This window comes from Onychomys torridus, chromosome 1, assembly GCF_903995425.1.
Source record: "Onychomys torridus chromosome 1, mOncTor1.1, whole genome shotgun sequence".
NCBI classification, from domain to species: domain Eukaryota; kingdom Metazoa; phylum Chordata; class Mammalia; order Rodentia; family Cricetidae; genus Onychomys; species Onychomys torridus.
In genome coordinates this window covers 86,921,797-86,941,645 of record NC_050443.1, presented here as the reverse complement: position 1 = coordinate 86,941,645, position 19,849 = coordinate 86,921,797, and the positions used below count along the sequence as shown (strand labels likewise).

The window sequence follows — 19,849 nt, the reverse complement described above, 5'->3', positions numbered from 1 at the left end:
CAGGCAGTTCCAGCTGATTTCTATTTAGGATTCTATCTGGACAGACTCCTGGAAGGGCTCTGTCAGATTCACTTTCTGTCAGTGACTGGGCTCAGCATCCTTGCCTAGGGCACGTGGGTCCTGAGTGTCTGATTTTGCAACCCACTGAATGTGCACCTGGGTCAGCAAAAAAAAAAAAGTGGGTCTTGGCAGTCCAGCACCCTTTTTACACACATGCCTCTCCAGGAGGCTTTGAGAGCTTGTAGCCCATGGCAACTAGAGAGCCAATGAGTGGCCACGGATGTGGTGCTGCTATGGCAATGAGCTCTTTTCCCCGGTAATAGAATTGAGTTGAGTGGATGGAGAAAGGCCTGCACCTGTGTGAGGCTGGAGACCACCCCTCCCCCACCTCCCACACAAGAAAACCTGGGCCTGCCTTAGGTTAGACCAACCAAGTATCCAGGAACAGGAGGTGGTTCAGGGCTCTTGAATCCACGTGAGCGTGTAAGAGCAATTTTCTGTATTGTGAGTTAGTACCTTTAACAAGCACATTACTATTACTGAATCTCTGAAAGGTACTGAATAGTACTTGTAAGTAGGTAATATGGTGTATTTCTATACAGATGTGAATATGCACAGACTTCTAAGTAAGCACCCCTGTGGGCCAAGAATGAAGATCTACAGAGATATATGGGTTCATGTATATGTCAGTTGCCTTGTGGTCTGGGTTCTAACTGTCTCACAAATCCATGCCTTGGGGATGTGAACTGAACAGCATGGGCACCTTTGGCCCAGCGCGCAGATGCCCTATGTGTGCAAGCGTGAAGATGCAGGGGTGTGCGCACAAGCTATCCAGGCGCATGTCCTGGGTGCTGGGCCTAGGAGGCGGCTCAAGGCAGTTGCTTTCTCCGTATGCTACCAGACTCAACAAGGCCAGGGATCCTTTCAGAACCCTTGGGATGTTGAGGGTGGAGAGGGCAGGTGGCTTCGAGAACCTCAAAGTTGGGATGAAAAATCTCGGCACCTCCAACCCGCGCTCTCGGTGTTGGAAAGGATGCGGAGGGCATCAGAGCCCTGCTTCCAGGCCAGATGACCTGACCGACGCTGCATCCCGATTTGGGAGGTGGTGTGCGCCCTGGCAGCGAGCTACCGCCCTCCCCCCGCCCTCGGCGTTGGAGTGGGGGTCCGCACGCGCCCCGGGGCTGGGGAAGCAGTGCCCGCGTACCTGTAGGGAATCCAGTCGGAATGCGGCTTGGAAGTCATGTCTCCCGGGGGCGGGGCGGCGGCTGCGGCTTCCAAGGCCGGGACCGCTCGGGGCTGGCGCCGGGACCCTGCTCAGCTCTCGGGCCGCCCCGGGCCGCATCCTCCCGGGCCCCTCCGCTGGGCCCCGCCGAGGCCCTCTCTGCACGCCAGGGCCCCGGCCGCGAGCTCCCAGAGCGGCTGTCTGTGCGGCGCGGCGCGGAGGGAGAAGCGGCGGGAGTGCGCGGGGCTGCGGGAGCGCGCGGGCTGGAGCGCGCCCGAGGCGGGAGAGGTAGACCGCACCGCAGGCGCCGGGTCTCGCGCCCGGGGCTGAGCTCTGCGTGTCAGTCGCCGCCCCGCCCCTGGTCCCGCCCTAGCGGAGACCCCACCCCGGCCCGAGGATACAGATCGCAGGGCACCCACCCTTCTCTAGGAAGGACGCTGTCACCCAGCCCTAGTTTCTCCCTCTAGGACCTCAGCTATCTCGGATTTACCCGGGACAGCGCAGAGTAGGGGGACTCCAGTTAGAGGTGTCTCTGGTCTGAGTACGGAGGCCTGCTTCCTTCTCAACCTTCCATTTCATATGCCTGCCCCCAGAACCTTCTGATCTTTACTTTTAGTGGAAGTGTTTCCTCAGCCAGGGTCCTTCTTTTGCACCTAACACTTCCTGTCTTTGCTTCCACAACCAAGGGGAAGGTTATGTTAATTGTTGCACTCCAGGCCCTTAGAAAGTTGGAGCATTAGTGGGCACAATAGTTTTGAGAAGCAAATATTTTATCTCTATTTCCCAGAGAATGAACTGTGAGACATAAGGACAAGGAGCAAGGAAGTGTTGGAGCTGAAAATGAACCAGGATCTCTCGTCCTTCAAAGCCCCTTTAGAGGACAGCGAAATCTCAAGAAAGATCCTCTTAACCTTGAATGCTGATGAGGTCCCAGCTGTGACCAGGACCCACGGTTAATAACAGGCAGGGGAAAGAAGGGTGGCAGATCCATAGCAGGGCTAGTTGGAAGTGCAAGGTGCTCAGCGATGTAGCAGGCTGAAAGGCCAGCCTGAACCCTGTGCTAGGGATCAGGGAAGGGATAACTTATGAGCACAGTCCCTACACAGCTCCTGGGTGTGCTCAGGTGTGCCTTAAAAGAGAACCTATGGGGAGGTGCCCTGGCAGGACTGGAAGAGAATGGGAATGACCCTCATGTTTAGGGTGGTGTGGAGGCCCACAGAGGTTTCCTAGTGAGATCTGAGCTTGCTTTATCCAGCAGGGCAGCATTAGAGGATGACTTGACTACCAGGTGATTGATTTCCAGGTGATTGGAAGGGTCTGCACTTGGCTGTGTTAGGGGGAGGTCTTTGCTCCTCCCTTGGCATTCCTATAAAAAACCCTTTAGAAGAGAAAGGATGGGCTGGTGGATACGGATCCAGGCCCTCCTGAAGCTATCCTGTGTTCCTGCCTGTTTCTCTCTCTACTATATTTCTAACCTTTCTTACCCTTCTCTCCTCAAGAGTACCCTGGGGAAAAAGTGGGAGCTGGCCTCCCACAGGGTGGATCCCATCTTACTGTCCTGGAGCGAAGTCAGGATCTCCACCTGGGTCTTCTTGCAGCTTCTCAGCCTTGTCTGCCCCACAAACTCCAAACAATAATAACGGTCAATGGACTGCAGGAGTTGGGGCTTTGTTAGGTGAGATCTGTATAACTTCATTAATTTTTAGTACTACTCTAGGAAGTGTATTCATATGATACATATTGTTTTCAGCAGAGGGAAGTGAGGCCCAGGGCAGACAAGCATCATGCTCAGGGTCTCATAGGTGGTCCCTGGTGAAGCCAGCATCACATATCAGCTCGAAGTCCGTACTCCTCACCCTCTGCTTCTTCCTAGCACATTCAGTGCTCGTGAGTACACTCCCAAGCCCCTCTCTGGCTAGGAAGGAATCTTAGCTCCCTAAATACTGTTATCTTTGAATATTTGTCAACCTCTTAAGGGCTATTACTATCACCATGGACCTCTAAATAAAGGGGAAATCAGCTGAGAGTGAGGTGCAGTGCAAGGCTCTTGCCTTCAGGTCTCCTACCTGGTCTCCACACGGCCTCCCAGGAAGGGCAGTAGAGAGGGGCTGGCTGGTACCCCTTCCCTGGCAGCTCATAGCACAGCAGCAAAACTACTCCCCAGAGGCCTCTGTCCTTTGGGCCAGACCCCTGCCTAAAAGATGTGCAGGAGGCTTTGGTCCCTGAACTCCCCGTTGTCCATGCCACTTCTGCCAGGGTTATAATTATTTGCTTTCTACCTCTTCAGGATGACAAGCGTCTAGAAGACTTTCCCGTCTTGACTTTGAGGCTGCGTTTCCCCCTTCTTCCCAAATTATCTGACACCTTAATGCAATCAGAATTAAGCTGGAAGGTCTCAGGAGCCTGGAATAATTGAATCTATTAAACAGACTCTTCAGGCTCTGTCCTAAGGGAGCATAATCTGGAGGTAGAGAGAGGTGCAGAAATAAGACAGTTTCCATGGCTTCTCTTTCTGCATGAGCTGTGTGTACACATGGGATTCAGAAGAACCAGGAAGACTGTGCCAGTCATGAGTGTGTATGTACCAAAGAATATTTATGTACATAAGATGTGGAAGGATCAAGAGCTTGTGTGCATTCACAAGGGTCTGTATGCACCTGTGTGTGAACATGTGTCTGAGTATGTGTGCACATCATATATGGGGAAGCTGAGGATCTGTGTGCCAGTGTGTGTGTGTGTGTGTGTGTGTGTGTGTGTGTGTGTGTGTGTGATGTTCAAGAGAAAGAGGAACCATGTGCCACTGCATAAGTAAGCACATGAGAAGCCACTGGAGACTGTCAGTCTGGGAGAGGGGTGAGGGGAGAGAGAGCAAGCGAGCCCTGTGAGCCTCTCTATAGACAGAGCAGGCCTATATAAGAACATTGGTGAGATGTGTTTTTTTAAGTGGTGGGAGAGGAGGATGTGGGTATTCTGCAGGGTTTGTAGTGTTCACTATCAACTCACAACTCATGGAGGATTTTCCCACTTGAGTGGCACCCATGGTTCACTTTTTAGGTTAACCCTGGTGCCTCCATCAAAAAGCTACTCTAGAAAATCATATACACAATATTAGACTAGGCCACGACTAAACATTGTACATTTTTACAAGTGTGCTATATAAGTGACATTTTTTTTTTGTATGTGGAGCTGAGGATCGAATCCAGGGCCTTGTGCTTGCTAGGCAAGCATTCTACCACTGAGCTAAATCCCCAACCCATAAGTGACTTTGAAGAAGGGCATCTAGCTCCAAGAGCAAGGTCATCTCTACTGAAACACTTTACACAGCAAACCCAACACGCCTTCCTCACCACTGGTCTAAATACTGTGAGCGTGGAATATTTGCTAGAAATTTAAATTCTCCTCATCATACTTTAGGCATTTTTTAAAAAATAAACTGGAGACAGTACATGAGAAGGAATGCCATCTAAGCTTGAGGACCCAATGCCAGCTCTTCTCACAGATCAGTTCATCTAGGGAAGAGTTTGCATTCTAGCGCTTTGTTACTGCTATGCAGAAGCTTACCTCTTCTACGCTTAGGACAAGTTTATTGAATGAGGCCACCTCTTTCAATTTTGGAAGCCAAGGGGTATGAATAATAAATGAAAATGTATATAGACTGGGCCCTGTCTGGTGGCTTGGCATTGAGACCCTGCAGTCTGACAACAGCAATCCAAATCAATCAGGCGTCTACAAGACCCTAAGGCTGCTGCAGGGTTTGGTGGCTTTGGCAGGGATAAGGGGCAAGACTGCTCTTAGGGAATTGTCACTCTTGCAGTGGAAAAAGAGAGAAATGATGACTGTTAGTAACCAAGTGCTGGGGGGCGGGGCGACCGAGGAGGAGCAGTCAATGGAACTGGCAGGAGAAAGAGCACAGAAAGCTGCCCCCCTGCGGATAGAAAAGGGTAATGGTTGATTTGGGTCTTGAAGAATGAGGAAGAATTTTGTAGACCGGTAAGAAGGGAAAGAGGGAAATAATAGTTACCAAGAGTCTATGAACACCAGACACCATGCTCACTCCAAACTAGGTGTCATGAGCAACGTCACGGACAGAGGAGTGTGTGAAGCAGTGTGCTGAACAGTCTCTGGTGGCAGAAGATGGGCCTAGAAAGTTGAATAAAGCTAGATCATGTGCTACGGTGTTGGGTTTTATCCTATAACCAAGGGGGAGTCACTGAAGGGCTTTAAGCTGGTAATAAAGTGCCCAGGAGTAACCTTTAGATAATTATAACTAGGGACAAGATAACCAAAAGGAGACAAGGATAATAAATAATATGGAAAACTCCTAGATGGACAGTAGGAAAAGAGAATAAGGGATAAAATTAGGGTGAGGACAAAATGCGTATCAATAAGAACACAATTCTTCTTATAAGATTAAGTATCTTTGATGAGCTTATAATGAGAATAACTGGCTTATGAGATGGGACATCCTTTTGAGCACCGGTGTGCTCAGACAGTCCAGTGCTTTTCAAAGCTGTGCAGTAGACGGTAGCATGTCAGTAGCCAGACAGCACCCCGTGTAAGTCCTATTTAAAAGAGCTCCAAAGGCTGTCAGCTCCTTTGTGGTGGAAGTGAAGGTAAACAGGCGTATGGCTGTCTTGATAACATGTAGGGTAACAACTACTAGAGAACCAGCCCATCTATTTTCCAAAGTGTTGTTGAATACAATAGCAGATAATCACATAGACTCAGGGCTCTAATCTCTGAAGGCATGAAACAAAAGAGTTATGAAATCAGTGCATGATAAATAGAGAACCACTGGGCTTGGACATGCAGGACTGTCATTTGCTGTGTGTGTTCTTTGCCAGGCAGTCCTCTGTGTAGTTCATAAAAACACATCTGGGTGATGGGTGATGAAATGGAATTCTGCTCCACGTTCCAGTCAAAGATCATAGATTGTACATTCGAAAGAGGAGGGTAACACACTAAGCAGGACTTGGAAGAGCCTGGATCTGTTCCATGAGCATCTTGGCACATACAAGAGAGGCTACCAAGAAGGTCCTGGGAGGTTTAGTAGGAATGTTAGAGAAAGCCTTAGGGCCTAGTGACGCCTAATGATTGCAAAGTGTGGAGGAGTCTATCTCCTCCTTCATCTCAGATCAGGTGAATGAGGCTTTGCAGAGACCCACAGTGGAACTTAGTATGTGGCCACAGTGGTCTTGGGGGAGAGTGGACAGACAGTGGATGCATGCCTGACAAATACACAGATCCAGTGGTGACTTGCCTCTTCTCGGACGGACGGCAGAGAGGTTGCTGGGGACTCAGTAGAGGCTTGTGCCCCAGGTGTGCAAGACTAAGGGCACAGGAGTGGGTCCTGTATGTTGCCCCTGACCTTGGCAGGATAGTGAAGTGTGACTGGCTTGGACTCAGGCTAAGCGGTCTCCCAATGTGGGAGGTGATGATACCATGGGGGAGGCAAGCGTGAGTTTTCTAGGGCCCGAGAAAGGAACTTGAGAAGGAGCTCTAGGGAGGGAGTATACCTACATCAAGGACTCTGCTAGAAGGAGCCACAGTGATAGCATGGTCTCCAGGTCCCCACAATGGCACTCCAAAGGGAGAGAAGGGCAGAAAATAACAGCAGCTCCTCAGTACAGTCACGGAAGAACCCTGACCCCCTCCTCCTATCTCTTTCCTTCCATCAAGGAAGCAGAAGGTCGTTCTTTGCAAGCTCTCCCACTCCCTGCAGGAAGCTGTTCTGTGTCAGCCTGTACTGGGAAAGAGTTGTTAAAGTAACTGAAGTTGGGGCTGGGGATGCAGCTCAATGGTAGACACTTTCCTACCAGGCACAAGGTTCTGGGTTTGATCCTAGCATCACATCACACACACACACACACACACACACACACACACACACACACACACACACACACACAGAGTTATTTTTAGTGTAATAGGACAGATGACAGATAAGACAACTTTGGATTGCCTGAAAATGGCCATAAAAGCCCAAAGATTTAGTCTTAGAACTAAATTTCATCTAATTCTAAGGGAGAAAGAGGCCGCACAGAATAAATGTAAAGAGATCATAGGGGACAAAAATAAATTTGCTTTAGGATGTCTCATGAGTCATGCCTATTCCACTTAGTTATGCACGGCTCCTGGCATCATCATTTGAGATAGCTACTACGATGGCCCTCATTTTGCAGATGAAGAAATAAAAAGGTGTAAAATTTGCTCAAGGTCGTGCACATAATAAACAATAGAATCCAAGTTCAAATTTAGGCAGCAGAGAGTTCCAGGGCCCATAGGTTCAACTGTCATCCTCTAGAAAAAAAGAAGTAAGAGGCTGAGCTCTTGACTCATTCTTGTTCCAGAATTCTAGCTAAGGGAAACATGCCTATTGATGCACAAATATATTCATTAACATTTTATTTAGAATAGAGGAAATCAGCAGGGGTGGGGATGAATGTCTATTGATCGGGACTCAGATAAATAATTCTGAGTTCACTGGATGGATCATAAAGCATCTTTTATGGGAAAATTCTAAAGACAGAGGAAAAGATTAATGTCCTAGGATACAGTCAATATATGAATGGTCTCATTAAAAATAAAACTGCCCAGGGTGAGAAAGGCACAGTCTAGTGCCATTGGCTATGCCACTCAAGGGACCAGATCCTCCATTATCTTCGGTTCCTCCTTCCAGATGCTCCCAGTGCCTCTTAACAATGCTTTTGGCACCTGAGACCTAGTGATCCCAGCATAGCAGAGACAACATCCCATCTCCTAGGGCTAGGGAGATAGACAAACACTGTCTGTGCACAATACACTTGAGAAATAAAACAATTTAAAACCATGTAGATGGTTTATATTGGGTGATATGACACGGTCCTAGGATTACATTGCAGGTGGCTCTCTACCAATGCAAGCCGAGGAAGAAGTGTCCACAAGTCTTAGTCTGGTTATTTATTTATTGTGTGTGCATGGGTGTGTGCACATGTTCCCACGTGGAGGCCAGAGGCCAACCTCCAGTTGTTTCTCAGGAGGCATGTATTTTATCTTTTGAGACAGACTACTGATGGGACCCAGGGTTCTCTTTTTTTTAGGTTAGTCTGATTGGACAGCGAGCTCCAGGGGTCCTTCTAGCTCTACCTCCCTAGCATGGGGATTACAAGAACAGGCTACCATGCCCTACCTTTGACATGGGTACTGGGGATGAAGCTCAGGGTTTCTCACTGGTATAGCTTGTGGTTATTTGTACTGGAAGCCAGGAGGTACAGGAAGGATGCTGAATCATTGTACCTGCCCTTCATCTAGCACAACTGTGCTCCATTTGAGGCACTAAGCATCCCCTGGGCAAGGAGATCCAGAGCAGAAGCACCATGTCCCTGACCTGGGGCAGCTTGTGTTCCCCCCAAGCAGATGAGTCTAGCTCTCCCAGGAACTGAAGCTAGGGTTCAAAATAGAAGATAAGCGGACCAGGCCCCTGCGCCCAGACTCCAGGAGTGCTTGTTGTACTGGCATTATTGGATTTACAGATAAGCAACAGGGAATAAGCTGATCAGGAAGGGAGGGGGGAGCCCTCATTTGTTCATAAGACAGGATTTATCTGGCGGAGCCTTCTCCTTTGTCAACAGAGAGCCCTTTCCTTTGTATCCTGCAGCAAAGGACATTTTATTCCATAACCTTTCTGCTGCAAAGCCCAGGAGTGTGGATTTTTGACCTGTTTTTCCCCTTATCTAAGAAAACCAAGGTTATTGAAAGGTTAGAATGCATTTTTAAACAGTCCTCTCCTGAATTTACAAGCTAACTAGAGGGATCAATCTCTGAAATATAATGTCAACTCTTTGTGAAATTTATTATTCCAAATGCCCTGATATGTTTTTTTTTTTTTTGAGGTGGGGGAGTCCATACCCCTTCTTTATGGCTACTGCTGACTCATAAATATCAGATTCCAAAGCCACTGAAGATGCTGGATCTCACAGGGTGGCACCACAGGAGTGGAATTAAGCTGTATTCCTCACTGGTTATGTTTCCCCATCTATGGGATGGAAATGACAGTTCTATAAAAGGCCTATAGATGCCAGCACACGGGGGGAGGGGGAGGAGAGAACACAGTCCTGGGCTCTGTCAGGACTCTGTCATTCACATGCTGTGACCTTGAGGAGCCTGCTCTGTGCCTCATGAAAAGCAGGATGATCCCAAAGGTTCTATCTAGAACGAGCTTTCTCAGACATTTTGATATTTTATAGTACAACCACTGGGAGGTAAAAGATAGTTGTAGTTTGCTCAACTCTGCAGTAAGGATAGAGTCCTCCTGATCCACAGAAGAGACACTGGCAGCAAACACAGGCAAGCTTTAGTGAGGGGGATTTAATTCTCGTCCTCTTGGTATTGCTACTTCATAGGCGCCAAGGACCACTCTCATCTGTGAAGTAGAGAGAGTGTGGCCTTGCTTCCCGTATGGTATGTGAGGTAACATCATTTGCTGAGCCCTCAGGGAAGGGCAGCAAAGCACCAGTGCAGACCTCATTGATGGCTCACAGGGACCCGAGGAGCTCTTACACAGGAAGAAGCAGATGTGCTGTGGGTGGTCAGAATGCAGGGATTTACTCAGCCGCAGCCAAGGTCTGGGCCACAGGGCTGCTGCCCACAGAGGAGACAGGGATGACCAGAGGTGACCCTAGTTGAAGTCCTGCCTGGCACTAGAAGACAGTGGGGCAGGTTCCTCTCCTTTCTGTGTGTCTGACTTCTGGCACTATGATGAGGCACTGTGCAGCTAGTTTCCAGACTTCCTTAGGTGAGACCACGCCCAGGGTGGAAGGCATGATGGGAAGCACTTTCTCAGGCTTGCCTGCCTGCCTCAAATCTCTTCTGATCCTGGGCCTCATCATGGTCTACCTTCTCTCCAGGCCTGTGTTTATTCTGCAGTCCCCTCCCAGTGCAGGGCCTTCCCCTTTCTGCCCTGAGCCCAGCAGGGTGTGGGGACATAAGGACGAGGACTATACACTCAGCAGGACAAGCCCCTGATTCTGAGCTGCAGATCTCAGGCTAGCTGGCTCTAGCCCAACCCTCACAGGTTGTCAGGACTTCTGGGGATCTCCCGTGGAGGTGGATGAGCTGGAACACACTCAGAAAGAACTACAGAGGTTTCAGACTGTTCCCTGTGGGCAGAGCCTTCAGAGGCATGAAATTCCTCTAGCTCAGGCCACACTTTGCTTTACTGCCCTGATGATTTCCCAGGCTCTGTACTGTGTCCTAGCTCCCATACTTGCATTTCAGCCCATCTGCTTTCTGTGAATTATTACCACTCATTTTTCTTGCCATTCCAATGTCTCCCCCTACCTTTTTCACTCTAGTGGGCTTTAGGACCTTCCATCGGCCCCCTGCAGGTGACTAGACACCTGCTAATGTCATGGTCTGATATCTTCACATGCTCTAAAAATGCAACCAGTGTCTCACATCAGGAAGAATAAGTTCTAGGCCCGAGTTCCTGGCCTTCTCTGTGCCTATAGGAGAGTCTCTCCCCAGATTCTTTGGCCTCAGTGTATAGATCTGTGGGAGGAGGGGATTAGATCACTAAGCCTCCAAACCCGTAGGAGTACCCATCTGACAGTTTAGAACAAATATTTCTCCTTTCAGCCTTCAACTGCTCTGGGAGGGTTGAGCAGGAAGCTCAGACCCAGTAAGAGACTCCCAAACCATACCCAGAAAACAGGTAGGTGGGAAGGGCAGAAAGCATCCTGGCAACCAGCCTCAATTTTCTAACTCCCCATGGGAAGGAACAGAGGGACAAGACAGTAGGAAAAGTCCAGTGGTCAATAGATACGTGGAAACCCCACTATCTCCTCCTCTCTTCCATTCCCCATTAACAACGGATCTGTCACTAGGTCCTGTTATGTTTAACCCTGCTCACCATGCTCAATGCCACTACCTTTGCCCACGATAATCTGGGCTGGTTTTAAAGCACACTCTGCCATGAGCTTCCTTGGTGTGTCCTAGGAGCTAAACAGTTAATATACAAAAGCCTCGGCTGTGTGAGTTGTTATATAAGGAGCTGCACCCCCTTTCCCTCTGGCCCCCCTGCAGTCTGTTCTCACATGGCAGAGAGTGATCTTTGCAGAATGCAAATCCATCCTTGCACCTGCTGTTTAAAATCCTTTGCCGACTTCCTTGCTCCAAGGCCAAATTTTTTTTAAAGTGCCTGCAAAGCTGATGGTTTCTGCTCCCCAGCCACACTGGTCTTCACACGTGCTAGGTTCTTGGTCTGTCTACATTTGTTACTGTTCTCTGGAGTTCACCTGCCATCCCACCCTTCCAGGCCCAGGCTCTTGGTCCCAGTTGAGGTTCAGTGGAATTGGTCCACTATCTACATAGGCTACAGGGCCAGACTACCTGCATTTCTCTAAAGCTCCTGAGGGGGGCACTGGTGAGCACTCACTAGCCTACTCTATTAGAAAGGCAGATTATTTACATGATAGCAAATGTAAATTGGGGTCCCAGGAAGACCTGAAGAAATCAACAAGAACATGACAAGAACTGGAATTCATCAGAGGTGTCAGATAAAAAGAAAACAGTCAGTACTATTTTTATATAGAGAAATATTAATGAAAATGAGAAAGATCTCATTTAAAATGTCAAGGTTGCGAAGGAAACATTTAAAAATAATATAAACGAGGCTCTTTGTGATCCATAAGAAGAAACCCATAAGATGTAATTGCGATTTATGTGAACAACTCGGAGAGATTCCCAAGAAGACTGTTTTAAAAAGGCAATAATTCTTCCTAATGAGACAGACTTACTCAAAGAACAGTTTCAAGAGGTGATTCTGAAGCTCAGTAATATACAGGGATTCCTTAAGTCCCACTTTGGTAAGTGTGTGTGTGTGTGTGTGTGTGTGTGTGTGTGTGTGTGTGTGTGTGTGTGTGAATACACGTTCAACTGTGCATACATGTTTGTTCTGGTGCACATGGATGCCAGAGGTCAATGTTAAATGCCCTTCTAGAGAGATTTGGCTGAAGAGGGAAGACACCCTGATCGGGGCAGCAGCATTCCACGAGCTTGGTCCCTAACTAACTAAAAAGGAGAAAGTGAACGTGAAACTTAACACCCACTGTCATCTCTCTCTGCTTCCAGACTAGAGATGAACTGTAGCCTAGCTGTCTCAGCCTCCTGCCACCCTGCTGTCCCTGTCATGATGCTCTGTGTGCCTTCTTAAACCGTGACCCAAATCAAATTCCTTAAGTGGCTCTTGTTGGACAATAAGAAAATTAACTAATTCACCCCCCCCCCCTTTCCACCCAATCACTGGGCCTCTCTGTCATGTTGAGAGCCAGGTTTAACTGACCTGGGTTACAGCAGCCTGGGATAGTCTCCTCCCCTGGATAGCCCAAAATAAGATTATCTAGAAGGGGGAGAAGTGAGCCAAAACTAAAGGACACAGGTGAAGAAGGTGAAGAGGGAAAATTCTGAAAATGATTAATAAGAGGAACACCAGTCCTAACAGTTATCAAAGCACAGAGCTATAGTAACTACAATACTTTGACTGTGGACCTAAGTCTCACATGGATCTTCAAATTGATGAAAATAAGAAACCCGGGGGCTGGAGCAATGGCACATCAGTTAAGAGCCCTGGCTGCTCTTCCAGAAGACCCAGGTTTAATTCCTTGTACCCACATGGCAACCCAAATATCTGTAACTACAGTCCCAGGGAATCTGATGCCCTCTTCTGGTCTCCATGGGCACCAAGCACATACATGGAACACAGATATACATACAGGCAAAACACCCATCCATACAAATAAAAACAAAGCAAATAAATAAATAAAACCAAAACCCCTAGAAAGCTATGCTCTTAATATTCATTTCTCTATTAGAATTTAATCATCAATCACCCCTGCCCCCCACCCAATACTAAGAATGCTAAAGAAAGCAGTGAAATGTCAAAAGCTTACATTTATGCATGGTTGTTATCTGCAGGGGAACAAAGAGAGATTTAGAGCTATGAGGCCAGGGGCTGATTTTTCAGTTCAAGTAACTGTTACCATTGTGGCAAGAGGTTTATGCAGAGAAAGACGACAAGATAGAATGGTTAGAGCAGAAAGACCCCTGGGCTACAAGCCAGGGGTCTGAATCCCAGCCATAACGTCTCCCTGCTGAGCAATCTTGGGCTGGGCCTTCCCCCTTCCTGGGCCTTAGTCCAACATCGCAAAGATAAAGATTAATACAGATGACCTCTGGTGGCCCTTTTAGCTCAGCTGTCTGGGATGCAGTTTCCACAGCAGTTCTAGAAAGTAGCACAGGAAGATATTTGGATCTTTCCTCCTCGAATTACCAAGGGACCTCATAGGCCAGATCTGTTTGGTGAGGCTCACTGTGTACTCAGCCCTGTTATCATGAGGATTTCGAGATGAATGGGACATGGCACAGGCCTGGGCTGTGAAGGCAAAGGTCAGTGAAGGACATTGATAGATGCAGACAACAGTCTCAGCCTTGCACAACAGATCCTTTGGTGCCAGTGGTTGCTATAGAGGTGGTTGAAGAGAAAAGTCTTCCCCAACTTTAGACCTCATATGCCACAATACAACTTGTCATACACGAAGTGCTTATTGGTGTGATCATGGCATGACTGTTAGGGGAGGTAACCAACTCCTTTCTGATTAAATCTGAGGCCAACTCTGTAGGTGGGAGTTTATGCCTGGTACAGCTGACTCAGTCAAAGGCCCATTGCTAAGGTAAACTCTACTACTTTTGTGCTATTAACTGGATGTGTCAAAATTGCTCTTAAATATTTATGTTTATATCCAGAGACTGGTGTTCTTCTCAGCCTCCATCAAGGAAGTGTCTGTTTGCAGCAAATGGTGGTTAAGACTGAGAGTCAAGGCTGGTCAAAGTGTCCAGAACAAATAACTATTGAATGCTCAGCATTAAACAGGACCCCCATGCTACCCTCTCCAAGGCTTAAGGGATATTCTGGAAAAAGGGAGCAGGAAGAGCTGAATGATAGAAAAGAGGTCTGTGAAATGCTGTCTTATGGGCATGCCAGAGCTATGACACTAATGAACTCACAACAGCTGGGCATGGAGCCCCGCACAAAACAAAACTAGTACATATTCAGGCACAGGTGGGGGAGGGGCTCATGGGGCCCTGTTCCCCACCCCAGGGGAGCTAAAACAATTGAGGGTTGTAGGTGAAGTCGCTGTCTTCAGTGATGTATCTACTGGTTGGTTACATATGCTCTAGTGGCTAGCACAACACTCATGCTCTTGTAGGAAGCCCTGGTTAGACCAGTGGGTCATAGAGTAACAACAAAAACAAAAAGATGTGGAAGTGGGATGGAGACTTGGTGGAGTGGAAGGCTGGTAGATGTGGACAGAGGATAAGAGCGGAGGAGGTATCAGCGTGACCAGAATTTATTATATTCGCGCATGGAACTGTCAAAGAATAAATTCAACTGCCATAACACAAAATGAACGGTTATTAGCATAACATGATAAAAAACAAAAAGAGGAGAGAAACGGCGTGACCTGAAGGGAGATCACAGGAAGCCATTTGAACTGCAGGCTGTGCAGGATGGGTGGGAGAATATTGGAGGTGCTCAGGACTCCAGGCAGGAGGGACCAGGGGCAGAAAAAGCACAACCTTTGGAGATAGCTGCTGCAGCCAGACTTCCTGGTCTCCCAACCATAGCTCCAGCCCTGACTTGCTCTGTCACCTCAAATCATTTCTTATCTGTAGACAATTGCAATTATTTCCTAGGGCAAATCAAGGGGTTGTGAGATTTAATAAATGGAAGTCACTAGATCAGACTTCCATGTCTGTCAGACTCCAAATTGGACACGCTGGAAGTCTATGATTTGTAGGACAATGAAGGTATCTACAGCCACAGAAACTTTCTACTGTGTGCCTGAATAGTGTTAGGGGCTTCCCATTATTATTGCTAGCTCACATACAATTCTGGAGGTTAGGTGTTAATGTACCTACTTTTCAGAGAAAGAAACCAAGACTCAGCATTTTGTCAGGCATTTGCTCCTTCTTATGCTGTATATCTGCCCAGCTGAATTCACCAATACCCTAGGCTAGATTATCCCAGAAGTCTGCCTGTTCTCGGCTTAATTCTGGTCTTACCATAGAACACGCTGAACATTACCACACTCTATATCCACTTCCCCACTTCATGCTCACAGGATTTTTGGTTTTGGCCTAGGATGGAGGCTGACCTGGGCTTTCATACCTGCTTTAGGTATTGGAAGAGGCAAAAAGGAGACAACCGGTATTAACTGGCTAAGAAACCAGGCATGGTGGGGTATGCTTGTAATCCCAGCGTTCAAAAAGCCGAGGCAGAAGCACAGTAAATCTGAAGCCATGCTGGGCCTCAATATTCTGCCTCAAAAAAAAATCAAAAGATCCACAAAGAGTCTTTTCGTGCATTCATCTCGTTTATTCTTCTCAGCTACCCCGTAAGACAGCTATGAATGTCCCTGTTTTCCAAACAAAGAGGCCAGGCTCAGAAACATTAACCAGAGGTTACACAATAAAGTGCAAAGTCAGGCTCAGAATCTATGACCTACACTTCTGCACCAAACCACTTCTCAACTGGTTCTGGGCTACCTGCCACAACTCTTCTGCCTATAGCTGTTTAGCCCAGCCCCCCCCCCCCCAAGCCCAGGTACTATGGACAACAGGCCAGGAGAGAGAGAGAGAGAAAAAATGAGGATTTTCTGTTGACCAAGGCCTGACATATGTGAACCCAAGACATCTGTCACCAAAGCAATATGTATACTTTCCCCTTAGCCTGATGTCCACGATCCTGGCCTGCCCTCTGCAGACAACTCTGCCCCTGTCTAGTTAGTAGGTGGGAATGCTGATCTGGTGGCCAGTTTCTACTGCTTCTCTGAGAGGTTGGGCCCCACTGTATACACATGCTGACCCTTGTCCTCCCTTGTTCCCAGGATACCTGCTTGTACTTGGAGAGGCCCCTGGCACTGAGTCTGTAAGATCCCTTGGTTACATACATCATTCTACTTCTCCACTCTGCCGCAAATACCCTTGAGGATCCTCATCTGTCTATTTGTTCTCAAGCCTGCTGAGTCCTAGGGAGCCAGGATTTAAGCTGCTCATCTCTCATGCTCTGCTAGTTCCTCCTGCTCCATCAACTCTGTCTGCTCTGACTTCTCTCCTCCCTCATCTGGTCTGTCTGCCCTGAGATTCCAGGAAGCCCCACTGCCTGCAAAATGATGCCACTCATCCATCCCCAGGTGCTGTGCCTGCCCTTCAGTCTCAAAGTTTTGAGGCAAAGTGTCCTGATGATTACCTGAGGGTAGTTTTGCACTCTTAATTAGATCAGCATTTCCTAGTCCTTTTGTCCACAATTCCCACACTTAGATTTCAGCCAAGACACCAGGGTTCAGACCCCAACCAATGCTACAACCTTACCCAGACTGGGTTCTCTGCCCACTATCGGAGCCCTGACTTCACAAGCACTGACACATGATGGTCATTAGGAAGGATAGACAAGCATACTCCAAGTCTCCACAGACACAGCTGTAAGCACAGCTTGCATCCAGAAGACCACAGCTGTGTGAGTGATGCTATAGTTCTCAGCAGAGCTCAGGCACAGCCCACCAAGCTGAGGACAGGCAGAGGAGCGCGACCCTCCAGCCTCTCCTTCATGTTAGTCTTCTACCAGGAACAAGTGGTACTCTTTTAAAACCACATTCATCCCTTGGTCTCCACGCATTGGACACTGTGGTCTTGGAGTACATCTTGGCCTATCATGAGAAGCCTGAAGCCTGAGTAAGTCTAGCCAAGGACAGCACACTTTGTTTTTTGAACTGGGGTCTCTCCATATGTTGTCCAAGTGAGTTTGATTCTCCAGCCTTAGCATCTTAAGTAGCTGAGACTACAGGGATACACCACCGTGCCCTGTTGGTCCTGATCCAGTTCTTTGACTGAGAACATTCCTGTCAAGTTACTGTTGTCATTGCTATAAGACAAATGATACCCCTCAGTCTCTCAAGAGTCCCAATCATGTCCAACTTTATGTATCCTTATATCACCACATGTATAAGAACTTCACAGCACCACTCCTAACAAATATGGCAAAACAGGGGAAACCCATAAGTAAAATAGCTGCCAATACACCAAAACATGAAGCTCGATACACTGGAGTGCCATGGGGACACTCATATGTAATTGGTACTGTGCAAAGTGGCTTCAATATAGCTGAGTAACTATCTAGTAATGTGTGACAAGAACTATAAAATTGTTCATGCCCTTTGACCTAGCAAAACCACTTGGGGGAATGCTTCCCAGTAAAACACTAAGAAAGTAATTTGTTCAAAGATATTCATAGCTGTGATATTTATAATAGCAAGAGATTGGAAGGAACCCAAAGGCTCAGCCCTCGGGGATTGACTAAGCAAACTGGGTCAGGTGAACACTTTGGATGCTCTCCAGCCAGGAGGTGTGGACATGTGCGGTCTCAGGTGGAGTGAAAGCTGGACCCTGGGCTGTGAGATGGGACATAAGCCAACCCTGCCTCTGACTCCAGCTTCCACCATGGGAAATGCACAGCAAAGTTGTGCTGCCTTCAGGCTAATTCAGTCAGGCAGTAGCCTGCATGTCAATTATGAGGGTTTTAAAGGTCATTCATTTTGTCTTTTATAAAGATAGATCATTTTGAATTAACTAGGCACTTTTTAAAAAAGTTACTTAAGATACTGAAATCCACCCAGATTTCCCAATGATCTTTGGTAGACTCAACTCCAGGAGTTCTCTCCAATCTCCTTCTTCATGTTTCTGTAAGAGGTTCCAGGCTCATCCCATGACAATAGGGATGTGGGAATTCGTGTGGACCTCAGGTCTTGGGAAAGCCATGAGTACCACCACCTCTGTGAACTCAGCCACTGTGCCTGCTGCAGCAACCCCTTGTCCCTGGTGTCCAGACCTCCCCTCAGCCTTCCTCCTTCAACTTTTCTTTCTCTCCTGGGTCTCAAAAGCCTCTGGGTCTCTCCCCTATGCAAAAGTCCAAGTGACCAGAACATCCTCCAGAACCAGGATTGGAATACCCTAAACATACCCAGGGCAGGTGGCCTCCTAGAGCGGTCTAGGGGAGCTTTGAAAAGTAGATTCATGGGCTCCAACCTGGACTCTCTGAGACTGAGGAGGAAATGTGCACTGTTAAAACTCTCCAAGTGGGTTTTTCATGGTGCAAAGCATCACTGGAGAGCCTAGTTGCTGAACAAGGGCATGAGCCTATTCTACTGGACTGTTAAGTTCTAAGGGCTCTTAGCTTTGGAGAAAACCAACTTGTAGCTGGCAGTCTTAACAGAGACACCCACCCACACAGGTAACACAGGCACCATTCAAGGGATATCTCAGCTAGTAACCTGAATCATGCCCCAGAGAGTCCCTCCACAGGTCCAAAGAAAAAAGAGCCAGCTTGTGCCTCTGTCAGAGCCCAAGCCTTGGAGTTTCCCACTGCCTAATGCAGGGTCTTTTAGTCCATGCCCTTGTCCCAGGTGGAGAGTGGGGGCCTGTGACCCCACTCACCTTGGCCATACTTACGGAGTCATTTTATAGAGCTGCGTCCGCCTCTCAAACAGCGACCCTCCCCAGGCCCAGGGCCACAACCCGCCCACTGGTGTGGCCTGGGCAGACTCGGTCTCACCGACCCCTGTCTCCAGGACTCTCTTCAGCTTCACATTGGTGCTTGCATCTCCCGGCCTGTTGTCAGGAGACACCATGAGTCGTCACCCTGTCCCCATCCAACCTCCCTGCCAAGTGAGAGCCAGTGGCAGCCTCCTTGTAGTCCTGGGATATAAAGAACAGAAGAGGACAGGAAAGGACTGAGGGGACAGGGTCTTCCCAGGGTTCCTAGAGTGACTTTCTGAGCCCTATCTGAGGTGCTGTTAAGGGAACAGGAAGAAGGCCACTTGGTTCTGAGGTTTCCCTCTAGGCTGTTCCTGAGGGAACAAGAAAACTGGGAAGTCCTGGAGCTCTCCCCCAAAGTACTGCCTTGGAACCTGGGATTATGGAGCCTGCAGTGGCCAGGCCTCAGACATTTGGACCCCATAGATAGCAGAGCTAAGATGGATTGCCTTCTAGGCAATAGGACATGACCTGGGGCTGAAATGACACAAGGCAAGCAACAGATCCCTTGTTCCTCAAGCTGACCCCCATCCTCCTTCTCCCTCACAGGACCCCAGGTCAAGGCTGGAGGTCTGCAGCCCATTCCAAATTCTGAGGCCACACCTGAGGACTGAGAGCCAGGTACTGGCTTCTCTGATCCATCATGGGAGCTCCTCCCTCATCCTCCCTTCCCACAACACAGTCCTCACACACTGGTGGGTCAGGCCCCATCTGGTACCTAGCTATCAGCAATGCTGGAGGAAAGCTTCGTGGGCTGAAGGGGAACTGAACACCCTCTGAGGAGTCCTCCCACACATGGGCCAGGCCTGAGAACTAAGTTCTGGTTTCCTGTTCCAGGAATCTCTGCTCTGTATTTGTAGAGACAGGGTGGGAGTGTTAATGCAAGGGAGTCAGATGGGCTACTTCCTGGCATCATGCTGCAGTTTGCCCCGAGCACAGGAGTAGGGCCTCACTGGGGCCGGGGGGCACTCCATTGATGTATACACGGTGACCTACCAGCCA

The 19,849-nt window shown here is 48.3% G+C and overlaps 1 protein-coding gene across 2 annotated transcripts in view; it reads right to left on the bottom strand.

Annotated features, from left to right (window-relative positions):
• The window catches only part of Tub (TUB bipartite transcription factor), an 80,385-nt gene that overhangs the window by 20,716 nt on the left and 39,820 nt on the right, over nucleotides 1-19,849 (bottom strand). The window contains exon 1 of one of the 2 annotated variants that reach the window (XM_036188817.1): nucleotides 1,205-1,550. The exons of the other annotated variant lie outside the window; for it this stretch is intronic. Within the exon in view, the coding sequence (XP_036044710.1) occupies nucleotides 1,205-1,242 (38 nt within the window). The 5' untranslated portion in view covers nucleotides 1,243-1,550. Of the gene's footprint in view, nucleotides 1-1,204; nucleotides 1,551-19,849 lie in introns of those variants that run through there. 2 annotated transcript variants of the gene reach the window in all.